This window comes from Notolepis coatsorum (assembly GCF_963971535.1).
Source record: "Notolepis coatsorum genome assembly, chromosome: 4".
NCBI classification, from domain to species: domain Eukaryota; kingdom Metazoa; phylum Chordata; class Actinopteri; order Aulopiformes; family Paralepididae; genus Notolepis; species Notolepis coatsorum.
Genome location: NC_140168.1, coordinates 71,487,787 through 71,500,899, shown reverse-complemented (window position 1 = coordinate 71,500,899; position 13,113 = coordinate 71,487,787). Strand labels below are relative to the sequence as shown.

The following is a 13,113-nucleotide window of genomic DNA, read 5'->3' as shown; positions in this document are numbered from 1 at the left end:
GGGGAGAGGAGAGAGAGGAGAGAGGAGAGAGAGAGGAGATATGAGAGAGAGAGCAGAGGAGAGATAGAGAGATAGGAGAGAGAGAGGAGAGAGCAGAGATAAGAGAGGAGAGGGGAGAGGAGAGAGAGAGCAGAGGAGAGGGGAGAGGAGAGAGAGAGGAGAGAAAGGAGAGAGGAGAGAGAGGAGTCAAACAAAGTCAACAGCATCCAGCTGACACCATTATTCTAGATAATATGACAACGTTAGCTAGCGGCTAACGCCAACGTTATATTATTATTATTTATTAGTTACGGTATGACCAGATGGCATTTCGGACCGTGAAACACTTTTATTGTATTGCGTGGTAGATGTTCTACCACTCGACAGTAAAGACATGTCTAACATAATAGTTTGTTTGAACAACTGAACTTACTTAGTGGAAAATCCTGCTGTTGTAACTTGTGTCTAAAGTGTTCACGCTGCCTGCCTGCGTACCAGCTTACACCTGGAGGCTGCAGGCAGCGCTGTAGAACACCGGCCGGGCTCCACTCTGTCTGCTGTTTGTGGGAGGCACTGGATCAAACCATATCGGGCAGGGGGGTGTCGCAATCTTTGGAAACTTAAAAACTTGCTATTAAGTGTCATTGCGTATTATTAATTTGATTGAAATTACGTAGTTATGGTTAGATAAGATTTATATATTGGGGGGGGGGGATATATCATATGATCAAAAAGTGAGGGAGCAAAGGGACAAGTTTGCTCCCCCAAGTTCAATACTCCTGGAGCACGTGCTTCGGCTGCTCCATTACGTAGGTGCCTATGGCGAGGAGTAACACGTGGGAGGCTCACGCTGCCCCGATACTTCATGTCTCTGCTGTGCAGGCGTCACCCAACCGACCTGTAGGAGTCGCTGTCCATAACGTCCAATCCCCACCTATCGACTTCCACCCGCTACCTCTGCCAATTGAGATAGTATGACGACTGGCCCAAGCCGCAGGCAATGCTGACACCGGGATTCGAGACCGGAGTCTCTTGCATTGGTGACGAGCGCAATCTCCGCTACGCCACCCAGCCGCTCAGTTAACGGTATATATTTTTTAATAATTTGTTACAAATATATCCATACTTCCATTGTGTCTGGGACATCCAGTGAAATCGCTTCGTGCGACAGTGTCCTTTTGCAGAGGCAGGTTGCTACAAAGCATGCCATCTAACTGTGAAGTTACCGGTTGTTATTGGATTGAATGATTGATTGATTGAACATTTCATTACCAGATTGCAGAATGGGTACAATACAGTACAGCTCAATACACACAATTGTTAAGGGGATGCAGACCAGAGAAAAACTTGTCTTGTTTAAATCAGGGTCCCCCATTTTCAATGCATCATAACATATATGACATACAGATAGACAGTGCTACATCTATACATAGGTTGCTACAAAGCATGCCATCTAACAGTGAAGTTAGCGGTTGTTATTTGATTGATTGATTGAAAATTGTATTAACAGTGAAATGACAGTGTCCTTTTGAAGGAGAGGGAGGTTCTACAACGAATGGCATCTAACAACACACTTCCCGCGATTTATATTTTGTTTCACAATGAGTCATGACCAACCAATTACATAATCCAACATTGTGTAAGCAACTAACACATTCCACGTAACTTTATTGTTTTTGAATGAGTCGTTATGATGCTATCAATACATCCATTCATAAAGATTGGTTGGTTGGTCTTGGTTTCATTCCTAAAAACACGAATGGCGGAGTGATTCGGAAACAAAGTAATTCGGTTGTGGGCGGGTTCTGGGATCACGTGGAGTGTTTCAGCCAATCAGAATCAAGAAATTTGCATGCCATTGTATAAGGACAGTTAGACCCGCTGCCCAGGAGGAGTGGGAACCTTCCGATTACCAGACGACTGCTCTACCTCCTGAGCCACTGTTGCCCCCATAGCTACTGTCTACCTGCCTGTCTGTCTGTTTGTCAGTCTACTGTACCTGCCTGTAGCTCTCTGTCTCTGTATCTGTCTCTGTCTCTATCTCTGTCTCTATCTTTGTCTCTCTCTCTGTCTTTATCTCTATCTCTGTCTCTCTCTGTCTCTATCTCTGTCTTTATCTCTATCTCTGTCTCTCTCTGTCTCTATCTCTGTATCTCTCTCTCTCTCTCTCTCTCTCTCTCTCTCTCTCTCTCTCTCTCCTACAGAGCAGAGTTTATGTTTGTAGTTAGATGTGGCTGAGCTCTTGAGTTTTATGTCTGGTTGAGATTAAATCCATTTGTCCGAGTTCTAACCTGCTGGTTTATGTGGCTTTGCTTATCATTATCAATAATTTTCTGATTAATTGTTAATGGGTTTTACTATTGAGGGCATTATCTGATACCGATACCCTGTTGTAGTCAGGTATCAGCCCAGCTATCAGCCCAGCTATCAGCCCAGGTATCAGCCCAGCTATCAGCCCAGGTATCAGCCCAGGTATCAGCACAGTTATCAGCCCAGCTATCAGCCCAGGTATCAGCCCAAGTATCAGCCCAGCTATCAGCCCAGCTATCAGCCCAGGTATCAGCATAGGTATCGCTGCATCCATAGCATTAGAATTAACCTATTCTACAGTGTTTTATTCAACATGTCTATTTGACTTGAGAGGCTTAGTATGATATATATATATATTATATTATATTTCCAGAGAATAATCTAGGGACCCACTTCAATATTCCCCAAGTCCCACACGTGGGTCCCAACCCACACTTGTTGTATGTGATATACTGTATGTCAGAGCTATGAATAGGTCTAGCGGTGACTGATCCCCATGTCATGAATAATACATGTGCTTATTGTTTCAGCGCTGAGGCCACTGACTAGAGGAGACAGGTCTGAGACACGACTAGAGTACAAACATCTGACTAGAGGAGACAGGTCTCAGACACGACTAGAGTACAAACATCACGACTAGAGGAGACAGGTCTGAGACACGACTAGAGTACAAACATCTGACTAGAGGAGACAGGTCTGAGACACGACTAGAGTACAAACATCTGACTAGAGGAAACAGGTCTCAGACACGACTAGAGTACAAACATCTGACTAGAGGAGACAGGTCTGAGACACGACTAGAGTACAAACATCTGACTAGAGGAGACAGGTCTGAGACACGACCAGTGTTGGGCAAGTTACTTTTAAAAAGTAACTAGTTACAGTTACTAGTTACTTCTTCCAAAAAGTAACTAAATTACTTACTCAGTTACAAATTATAAAAGTAACTAGTTACTTCAGAAAGTAACTATTGCGTTACTTTCAAGATAATAATTTTTTTACATAAACAACATACACAAATCTAAACTATTTTAATGTTGCTGTGGGACAAAGTGAGACTAGTAGATATTATAATTACTATGTTTATATAGTGGATCATACAAATACAAACACAATAGATGTTTTGGAACTTTTGATATGTATTGCCCCTCAACAGGCCACAACTGGGCAACAGTAAATTATGCTTGTTAAGCACTATACCAAAAATAAATAACAAATATATACTGATTGATTGAACATTTTAATTAACAGATTGCAGAATGGGTACAATACAGTACGGCTCATTATACAACGGCATGCACATTTCTCGATTCTGATTGGCTGAAACAGTCCATTTACACGTCTTTATTGGCAACAATCCACGGTCCTGGGCTCAGGATCCGCCCACAACCGAATCACATATCACTCCGCCGGCTCACTCCGGGAGAAAACAAGATCGCGGACAACAAATGGATATGTTGATAGCGCCATAACGACTAAATATGAAGCGATTCTGTCACTGCGAATGTGTTAGTCCTTTAAACAATGTTGGATGATGTAATTGATGGGTCTTGAGTCATTCTAGAACAAAAGAAAAATCGCGATTTGATTGATTGATTAATTTGCATTTTTATTTTCAATTTCTTTTTCCTTCTCTCTGACTGTCAGCGCTAGCTCTAGTCTCCACCCACCGCCACACCCCCCCCCCCCCCCCCCCCACACACACACACACACACACACACACACACACTCCTGTCTGCAACGCGGGTCAGACTGAGAGAGAGCTGGGTGCTGCGCTGTTCTAAGTGAGCATGGCCTATTGAGTTGATTGATTGATTGATTGCTAATTTTATTACTGTACGCTTGGTTTCCAACTGGTTAAGTTTAGGCCCTCTACAGTAGGTTTTAAAAAATAAATAAAAAAATAGGGCGAAGAAAACGTTTTTTTCCTATAGGGCAAAGAAAACTTTTTAATTTGTTTTACCTACTTTCTATGGAAGCATCTAAGAATGAAGTTCTATGGAAAGTAGGTCTGCATTCCCTTAACAATTGTGTGTATTGAGCCGTACTGTATTGTACCCATTCTGCATCTGGTAATAACATTTTCAATCAATCATTCCAATAATACACAGTTGGATGTGTTAGTTGGTTGGATGCACTTCAAGCTGCTTCCACATGAGGCAACTTCTCTCAATCATTCCAATAATACACAGTTGGATGTGTTAGTTGGTTGGATGCACTTCCGATCTGCTTCCACATGGAGGCAAATTGTCTTTTTTGTAGTTGTGGGAACAACTTTTTCTGGCGGATGGTTTTTTCAATAAATCTTCGATTAATGTGTGTTTATTGTATAGAAATAAGGTTGGATGAATGTGGCAGTTGTATAAAAGCTTTACACCACTTGCAGTCGTGATTTGTGAACAAATCACGGGTCTAACGACCACCCCTAGGCATGGTTTATTGTTCACAAACCACTCCTGCGCGTGATGTAATGCTTAAATACACACAATTGTTAACACTTTGAGAGCCAGTCCGTGTTTTCATCTTTACCCCCTTGAATGCCCAAATCCACTCCAATGTTAACGTTAATATCGCCTAATCTATGTTTTAAATTATGGCTATGTGTCTAATCTGCCCGTCGCTTATCAAAGACTCGTTTTCCAGTCAACATTGTCAAAGCAATTTTTTATCGCTTCATTTCCGTTTGATAGCATTTTGAAAATCACTCGTTTTCGCGGAAAAAACAACCCATTCTATGATAATCGCCTTTTACTGGAATATTCTAGAACGTTGTCATTTGTTGGCCTATTTATGAATCGGTTTCAAATAAACGCTAGATAATCGATAGTATATGTCGCTGCTCTTATTTCCTGATGGCTTTTACAGTCAAAACAGCTATATCACATATAGGGGAAACGCTTATATATCCGTGAAAACGAGTCTGATTATCCTAAGACTGATAACATAGATTCCTTACCTGAGATCAGATGGTATCCAAATGGATTATTCCAATTCCTGATCACCATTCGAAAAAAATCGATCATTGTATTGATCAACCGTGTATACAGTAGAACACATAATCCCTGCTGCTCTTCAGGCTCCAGAGTGATGCCGGTCGATGCCGGCTGCGTGAGTGAGAAGTAAAATGTGGAGTCAGAAATCCTTTCTCCCATTCACTTTCATTGAGTCCAATCCAAAAGGGTGACGATAGGGGGCGCTTTTTTCACATCTGAGAGCCTGGGGTGACTGGATCTCCAACGGTAGGCTCGCTTGATGCAATATGATTTCAGATCGCTAATAAAAAAAAAACGAATAAAACGAATATTCTCGTGATGGGCATTCAACCCGGGGGGTAATAACCAGAGAAAAGCCGTGAGTGGCATTCAAAGTGTTAAGAGGATGCAGATCAGAGAAAGACTTTCGTCTTGTTTACATCAGGGTCCCCCATTTTCAATTCATGACATTTATGACATACACAACATACAGATATAAGAATCTAATTGAATCATCGAAACTAATCTAATCATGACATTTAAGACATGCATGACATACAGATATATATATCTCTGCGCACCAGACTGTGCTATTAAACCAGGAAGTGCAGCACTATGTTGATAAGGCTGTCAGCAGTAGAGCCACTACTGTTGTGCTGAGTGCCCTGCGCTGCAACACAACAAGAGTGAACAAAAAACGCTCATGGACCCGCGGTCTCACGCTGACTGCTCGCTTGTGTTGTTCCGTTGGATTCGTTTTGGATTATTTGGGCTAAAAACGTACACTACACGGACCCGCGGTCTCACGCTGACTGAGTCGCTCGTGTTGTGGCTGTGTGTCAGACTCTGGAGGCACCCGCCCACCTCTACCTCTGATTGGCTTACCATGACATTTTACTCAACATCAGCCAATCGTCAGCATGTTTGTGCTTGTCTCGCGCACTGCCCACTAAACAAGGAAGGACAGAAATGCCTCTCAGCACAGAGATCTGTCTGATGAAAGAAACAGGTTCATTCATAGTAACGCGCCGCATTTATTTGCAGTAACGCTGTTACTTATAGCGCCGTTATTCCCATCACTGGACACGACTAGAGTACAAACATCACGATTAGAGGAGACGGGTCTCAGACACGACTAGAGTACAAACATCTGACTAGAGGAGACAGGTCTCAGACACGACTAGAGGAGACGGGTCTCAGACATGACTAGAGTACAAACATCTGACTAGAGGAGACGGGTCTCAGACACGACTAGAGGAGACAGGTCTCAGACACGACTAGAGTACAAACATCTGACTAGAGGAGACGGGTCTCAGACACGACTAGAGGAGACGGGTCTCAGACACGACTAGAGTACAAACATCTGACTAGAGGAGACAGGTCTGAGACACGACTAGAGTACAAACATCTGACTAGAGGAGACGGGTCTCAGACACGACTAGAGGAGACGGGTCTCAGACACGACTAGAGTACAAACATCTGACTAGAGGAGACAGGTCTGAGACACGACTAGAGTACAAACATCTGACTAGAGGAGACGGGTCTCAGACACGACTAGAGGAGACGGGTCTCAGACACGACTAGAGTACAAACATCTTATTTGCAAAGCGCAATAGTAACATAACAGTGAAAATTATGATAGACAATGTATGTATTGAAAGAGTAGAATAAACCACATTCCTGGGTGTGATCATAGACGACAGGATAAACTGGAAACCCCACAACAGTCAAGTAAAATCCAAGATGGCCAAAAGTGTGGGGATTATCTATCGATCCAAGAATTTTGTCAACCAAATGTCACTTCTCATCCTCTACCATGCACTTGTGGTCCCATATTTAAACTATTGTCTGGAAGTCTGGGGTAATTCTTATCGTTCCAATATATCACCTCTTTATATACTGCAAAAAAAGGCCATTAGGATTGTGTACAATGCTAAGTACAACCAACACTCTACCCCATTGTTTTTACAAGCATCAGCTTTTAAAATATGGGACTTGATCATACTTAGAACTGCCGAAATCATGTTCAAAGCTTCACACAGCTCTCTTCCAACCCCCATCCAATATCGGTTCACTGAGAGGGTAGGAACCAGGAATTATAATCTTAGAGGGAAACAGAAACTTCAGCAACTGGGTGCAAGAACCACTCTAAAATCTATGTGCATATCTGTTTGTGGAGTGAGATTATGGAATGGATTGGACGAGGAGGTTAAACTGAGTAAAAACATAAACCAGTTTAAAAGAAAGTAAAAAAAAATAAAAAATAAGGAATATTGGAAAGGTAAAAGGAGGAGGGTGAACATGACGTTTGGCATTAAAAACGAATATGTTATATAGAATATATATTAACTAGGGCGGCTGAGTGGCGCAGTGGGCAAGGCGGTCGCCACTAACACAGGAGATGCTGGTATCGAGGCGAGCCCAGCTCTCAGCGTTGCTACCGGCTTGGCCGGCCGTCATACTAACACAATTGGCAGTGTTAGAGGGTTGGAAAGCCGGTGGGTGGGGATTGGACGTTGTGGACAACGACTCCTACAGGTTGGTTGGGTGACGCCTGTACAGCAGAAACAGGAAGTATTGGGGGCAGCGTGAGCCTCCCACGCGTTACTCCTCGCCACTGAGAACTGTCTGGTGAAAAGATGCGACAGGCTGCCTCCTCGTGTACCGGAGGGGACACGTGATGCAAGGCTTCTATCCTCACTACAGCCGACCAGTGGGAGGCATAGTCTAGCAATGTTCAAGACAGGGGAGGGAAGAATTGAAATCACGAAATTGGAATGGTAGAAAAATAGGAGAAAAAGTGGATAAAAAATTTAAATAATATATATTAACTAGTCAGGCTCATGTATGTCTTGTTGAGATGTCAGGGGAATGTGGGAAACAGAGCTATGTTACATATTGTATGTATAGCAAATTGATGGTCATGGTGTGGGGAATGGAAATTCACAAGCTTAGCTTCTTCCATCCCCCTTTTCAAACCATTAAGTGGTGTCTGTTGTTACTGTTTTGTGGTGGTTATTGTACTGTTTTGTGGTTGTCTTGTATTGTATAGGTTGCATGGTTTGAAATAAATAAATGAAACTGAAACTGAAGAGTACAAACATCTGACTAGAGGAGACAGGTCTGAGAGACGACTAGAGTACACATATCTGACTAGAGTAGACGGAGGATTCTTTCCGAGGACAAAGGTTTACTTTAGTCAAATGTTTAAATGGTAATATTTTGGGTAGGTATTACTTAGAGTATATTTAGATGGTAATATTTTGGGTAGGTATTATGTAAAGTATATATTTAGATGGTAATATGGTGAGTAGGTATTATGTAGAGTATATATTTAGATGGTAGTATTGGTTCTAATATACCACACCTATATATTCCCTTTACCAAAACCACACCCAAACACCACTTTACCACAAAAACAAGGGGCATTTGTTTGCCTTCTTTTGAGTGTGTATTGCTGTCTTAAATGTATGCATAATATATACATTACCGTGTGTGTGTGTGTGTGTGTGTGTGTGTGTGTGTGTGTGTGTGTGTGTGTGTGTGTGTGTGTGTGTGTGTGTGTGTGTGTGTGTGTGTGTGTGTGTGCAGAGCGAGGTCATGTGTTTAGGTATCAGGTGTCTGGCTGCTGCTGTATGGTGTGTTGAGTCTCGTTCTCTCAGGTGTGACATGACATCATACACGTAGAACAACAGTGAATAGAACAGATATTCACGTCAATGCTGGGACTTAAAGGGATAGTTCAGATTTTTGGACAGTAAGTGCTTACTTGCTAGTATTGTTTATGCAATGGCGTTAGCTTAACTCACAGAGTCCCATGGTCGGAGTTCCAAGACACCATGTCAGTCTGAAGCATAGGAAAGACTGTGGCTAGTTCCAAGACATCATGTTGGTCTGAAGCATACAGTAGGAAACACTGGGGCTAGTTCCAAGACACCATGTCAGTCTGAAGCATAGGAAACACTGGGGCTAGTTCTAAGACATCAAGTTGTCTGACACATCAAGTTGGATGTCTTGACTACCGCATGCCTCCTCCGATACATGTGAAGTCACCAGCCGCTTCTTTTCACCTGACAGTTAGGAGACAAGTCTTTACCACTAGGAGACAAGTCGTGTTGTAATTAGTGGTGTTGTCTCTGGACTTGTGTGAGAGTACTGATACAGTACATGCCATCATGTCACTGTGGACTATGATGTGTCTTCTCTATGTGTTGTGATTCTATGACAGCACATGACGTCTAGTGTCACACAGCCTCCAGCAGCTCATTAGATCAACTGCACAATGGCTTTACTCCCAGAGTTTTTAAAGGTGTCGACAGTCTCCTTCTCGTCTATTCTGTGGAGTTTTAATCCCATTTTTGATATTTCATCTTGTTGATATTTTGAGATTTTTTTTGTATCATTACGTAGGATTTCTTCTTTTTTAGAATAACTTCAGCATAGACAGCTGCAATGAACACCCCATGTTTTCTGACGGGTGTGGATTATGTTTTTATCAATTCAGTTAATTTCATAATTTTGCTTTTGGGTGAAATCTGACATGTTGACATCAGGCTTGACATGACTTTGATGGCCCCGATTGACTGGAACTAGAACCGTATCTTGGAAATACAACGCCAGGGATGTCTTTTTCTTCTGGATAACTAAATTACTTTCTCTACCAACACGATGGGTACGGCGACTTTAACCTTTTTGCCTTGAGGTGCACACTGAGTCTGACGTGGACGAGAGACCCGTCTATACATCATCTGTTTTATCTAATAAGATAATGTTTTCAGTCTGTTCACCTCATTCCAATAATTTTTATTGCAGTAAAATGAGATTGTCAAGCAAAAACAATAAAACAAACTGATATTGATACTTGCTATCACTGTATCGATATAATATCGGCACACAAATATCGCAATATATTGCTGTATTGATTTTTCCCCACCCCTAGTCAAAGAGCATAACGTCACAATTCCTGCATCAAAAACGTCCCCAACATCATTTATCCAACTTGTTGGATGTTCATGTGCTACTTCCAGGTCGGAAACTCATCCACCTGATACACCTGACACCACTTGAATGCAGCATTAACCCTTTCCTCTCCGTCTTCTAGGTGACATGGGTGTGGCCTATATAATTATATTAAACCTCCCCTCTGTCTCCTAGGTGATGTGGGTGTGGCCTATATAATAATATGAACCCTCTCCTCTCTGTCTAGGTTATGTGGGTGTGGCCTATATAATAATATTAACCCTCTCCTCTCTGTATAGGTGATGTGGGTGTGCAACGTGTGCAGGAAGAAGCAGGAGATTCTCACCAAGTCGGGGGCGTGGTTTTACCCCAGCGCCAACACGTCCTTCGGCCCCTCCTCCTCCGCCACTGAGGGTTCCCGCACTACGCTGCAGGGGCCCGGAGCAGCAGGGGCCCTGAGGAACGGAGCTGGTCTTAGAGGAGACGCAGACTGGTAAGAAATATTATATACTGCTGCTCTCATTTTGGATTTTTCTTTTTTACTGGATGGCAATCCGGAGGTTCCCGGTTTGATTCCCGCTCCTCCCAGGCAGCGTATCGATGTGTCCTTGAGCAAGACACTTAACCCCTAATTGCTCCCGATGAGCAGGTTGGCACCTTGCATGGTTGCCTCCGCCGTCGGTGTGTGAATGTGTGAGTGAATGTGTGAGTGAATGGGTAAAATGTGAGTAACAAATTGTAAAGCGTTTTGGATAAAAGCGCTATATAAAAAAGCAGCCATTTACCATTTACCATTTACAGTGATGATGACAATCATAGTGAAGGATTTGATGTGTTTGAAGATATGGTTTGAAGTGGTCTGACAACTATATCATTTATTGTGCAGCTTGAATGGAAATCACGTGTTGATGATTCATGCGTGTAACTATGCTATTTGGATAAGATGCAGAGAGGGACATTGATAGGAGCCCACAACAGAAAAGGAGAAGAGCTATATGATGGAGGTGTGTGTGTGTGTGTGTGTGTGTGTGTGTGTGTGTGTGTGTGTGTGTGTGCAGGGGCGGACCTTCCTACAGGCGATATAGGCGGTCGCCTAGAGCGCCACCCAGAGGGCGCCAAATGTGCTAGGTCCGCCCCTGTGTGTGTGTGTGTGTGTGTGTGTGTGTGTGTGTGTGTGTGTGTGTGTGCATGAGTGTGTGTGTGTGCGTGCGTGCGTGCGTGTGTGCAGCTGTGTGGTTAGCGTCCCTGGGTGACTCCAGATCAAGGCGTTAATCTACCATTGAGTCTGTTATTGGCTAGCTACATGTGATCAGATCAGGAAATCAAATCCAAGCTTTAATCTGGATAAAATCTTCAAAACGGGTAGTTCAAACCGACAACATAGGATTGGGATTAGGGTTTGATCCCAAAAGACTGGATAATCTTGATCCCACCAGAGGGGTGGATTTCCAGTGGATTACCAGAGCGAAATGTACTATACAATTTATAAAAAAAATAAATTTTTGTTTTACCCTAGTGGGAGTATCTCTCTGTCTCTCTCCTACAGAGCAGAGTTTATGTTTGTAGTTAGATGCGGCTGAGCTCTTGAGTTTTATGTCTGGTTGAGATTAAATCCACCTGCTGGTTTATGTGGCTTTGCTTATCTCTGCAATGTGTTCTCTTGTCTTCCTTGTATTCTTTTTGATATCCACTAGAACTAGATGGAGATCGGTAGGATTAAAGCACTGATATTCAGGGCCCGGTTGTTCAAAAGTAATCCGATTGGATTTCGATTAAGGGATTGGATCAAATCTTGAAAATGGGTTGTTCAAAAGAAAAAAAGGATTCTGAAATCGGATTGGATTACATAATCCAATCTTGATTTTGATCCGGATCAAACCTTCAGTATGCGTTGTTCAAAACCTTTTAGTAGGATTGGGATCACTTTGATCCAAAAAAATCAGGATTAAACTGATCCCAGTAGAAGGGTGGATTCAGGGTGGATTTCAGTCACAAAATGTAATGAAACTTTAAAATTGGTTAAATAATCCAATATTTGGATCATGCAGTATACAGTATATACATTTATTCATAAGATGTTCACTTAATTTGTTCATCTGTTAGGCTACAGTGATTAAGCATATTATAAAGTAGACGCTACGTATTCAGCCTTTCAGTACGGCAAATTCAAAAGCAGCTGTCAGTATTGAACACAAATAATATATTTAATTCTAACTGTCACTTATCACTGTATATTAATAATCACACTGACACGGTCATCAGTCATTAACCAATCAAAAATAGTGTCTAACTATTGCATCCCTTATTGCACGTCCAGTCAGTCCCTCATTCTGACAAAATGCTGGAGGTTGGTCATGGTCAGGGCCCCCAACGGGCTCAGGTGCATCACGAATGTCATCACAGAGAGGGACATTGCGCCGGGTCACGATGTTGTGTAGGACAATACAGGCAAGTATTATGTTGCATGATTTCTGTGGTTCCACTCTCAAGTAGTTAACACTTTAACCGCCGGAAGACGCTTTTAGGCGTCCTTCCCCGCCATGCTCAAGTTGCCGAAGACGCCGTAACTCGTCTTTGATATCAATATTTCAAAAATCTGTGATCGGAATCATATTTCCTTTCCGGGGCCCTGAGACACAAGTGTGATCTCCTCTCAATCCTCTAGCGGTTCAAGACCGCCATCTGGTGGCCGATCGGCAGATCGAAAAAACGGATGTTACCTTTAACCCGGCAGGACTCACTCCATATGTGGTCCGGGCACTCGCTAATGTTAGAGAGACTCAGTCTTCACACAGTGAACATCGATCGCTGCAAATTACTCGAAAACACAACATGATTTGGACGTATATATTATTATACAACCTGGAAATGGACCGGATATTTCTATATCCCA

General features: G+C 42.6%; 1 protein-coding gene across 1 annotated transcript in view; it reads left to right on the top strand.

The window, feature by feature from the left end:
• Positions 1–13,113, top strand: part of rims2b (regulating synaptic membrane exocytosis 2b) — a gene marked incomplete at both ends in the record, with an annotated part of 270,766 nt that overhangs the window by 35,512 nt on the left and 222,141 nt on the right. The window contains 1 exon segment of the mRNA XM_084311974.1: positions 10,520–10,713. Within this exon segment, the coding sequence (XP_084168100.1) occupies positions 10,520–10,713 (194 nt within the window).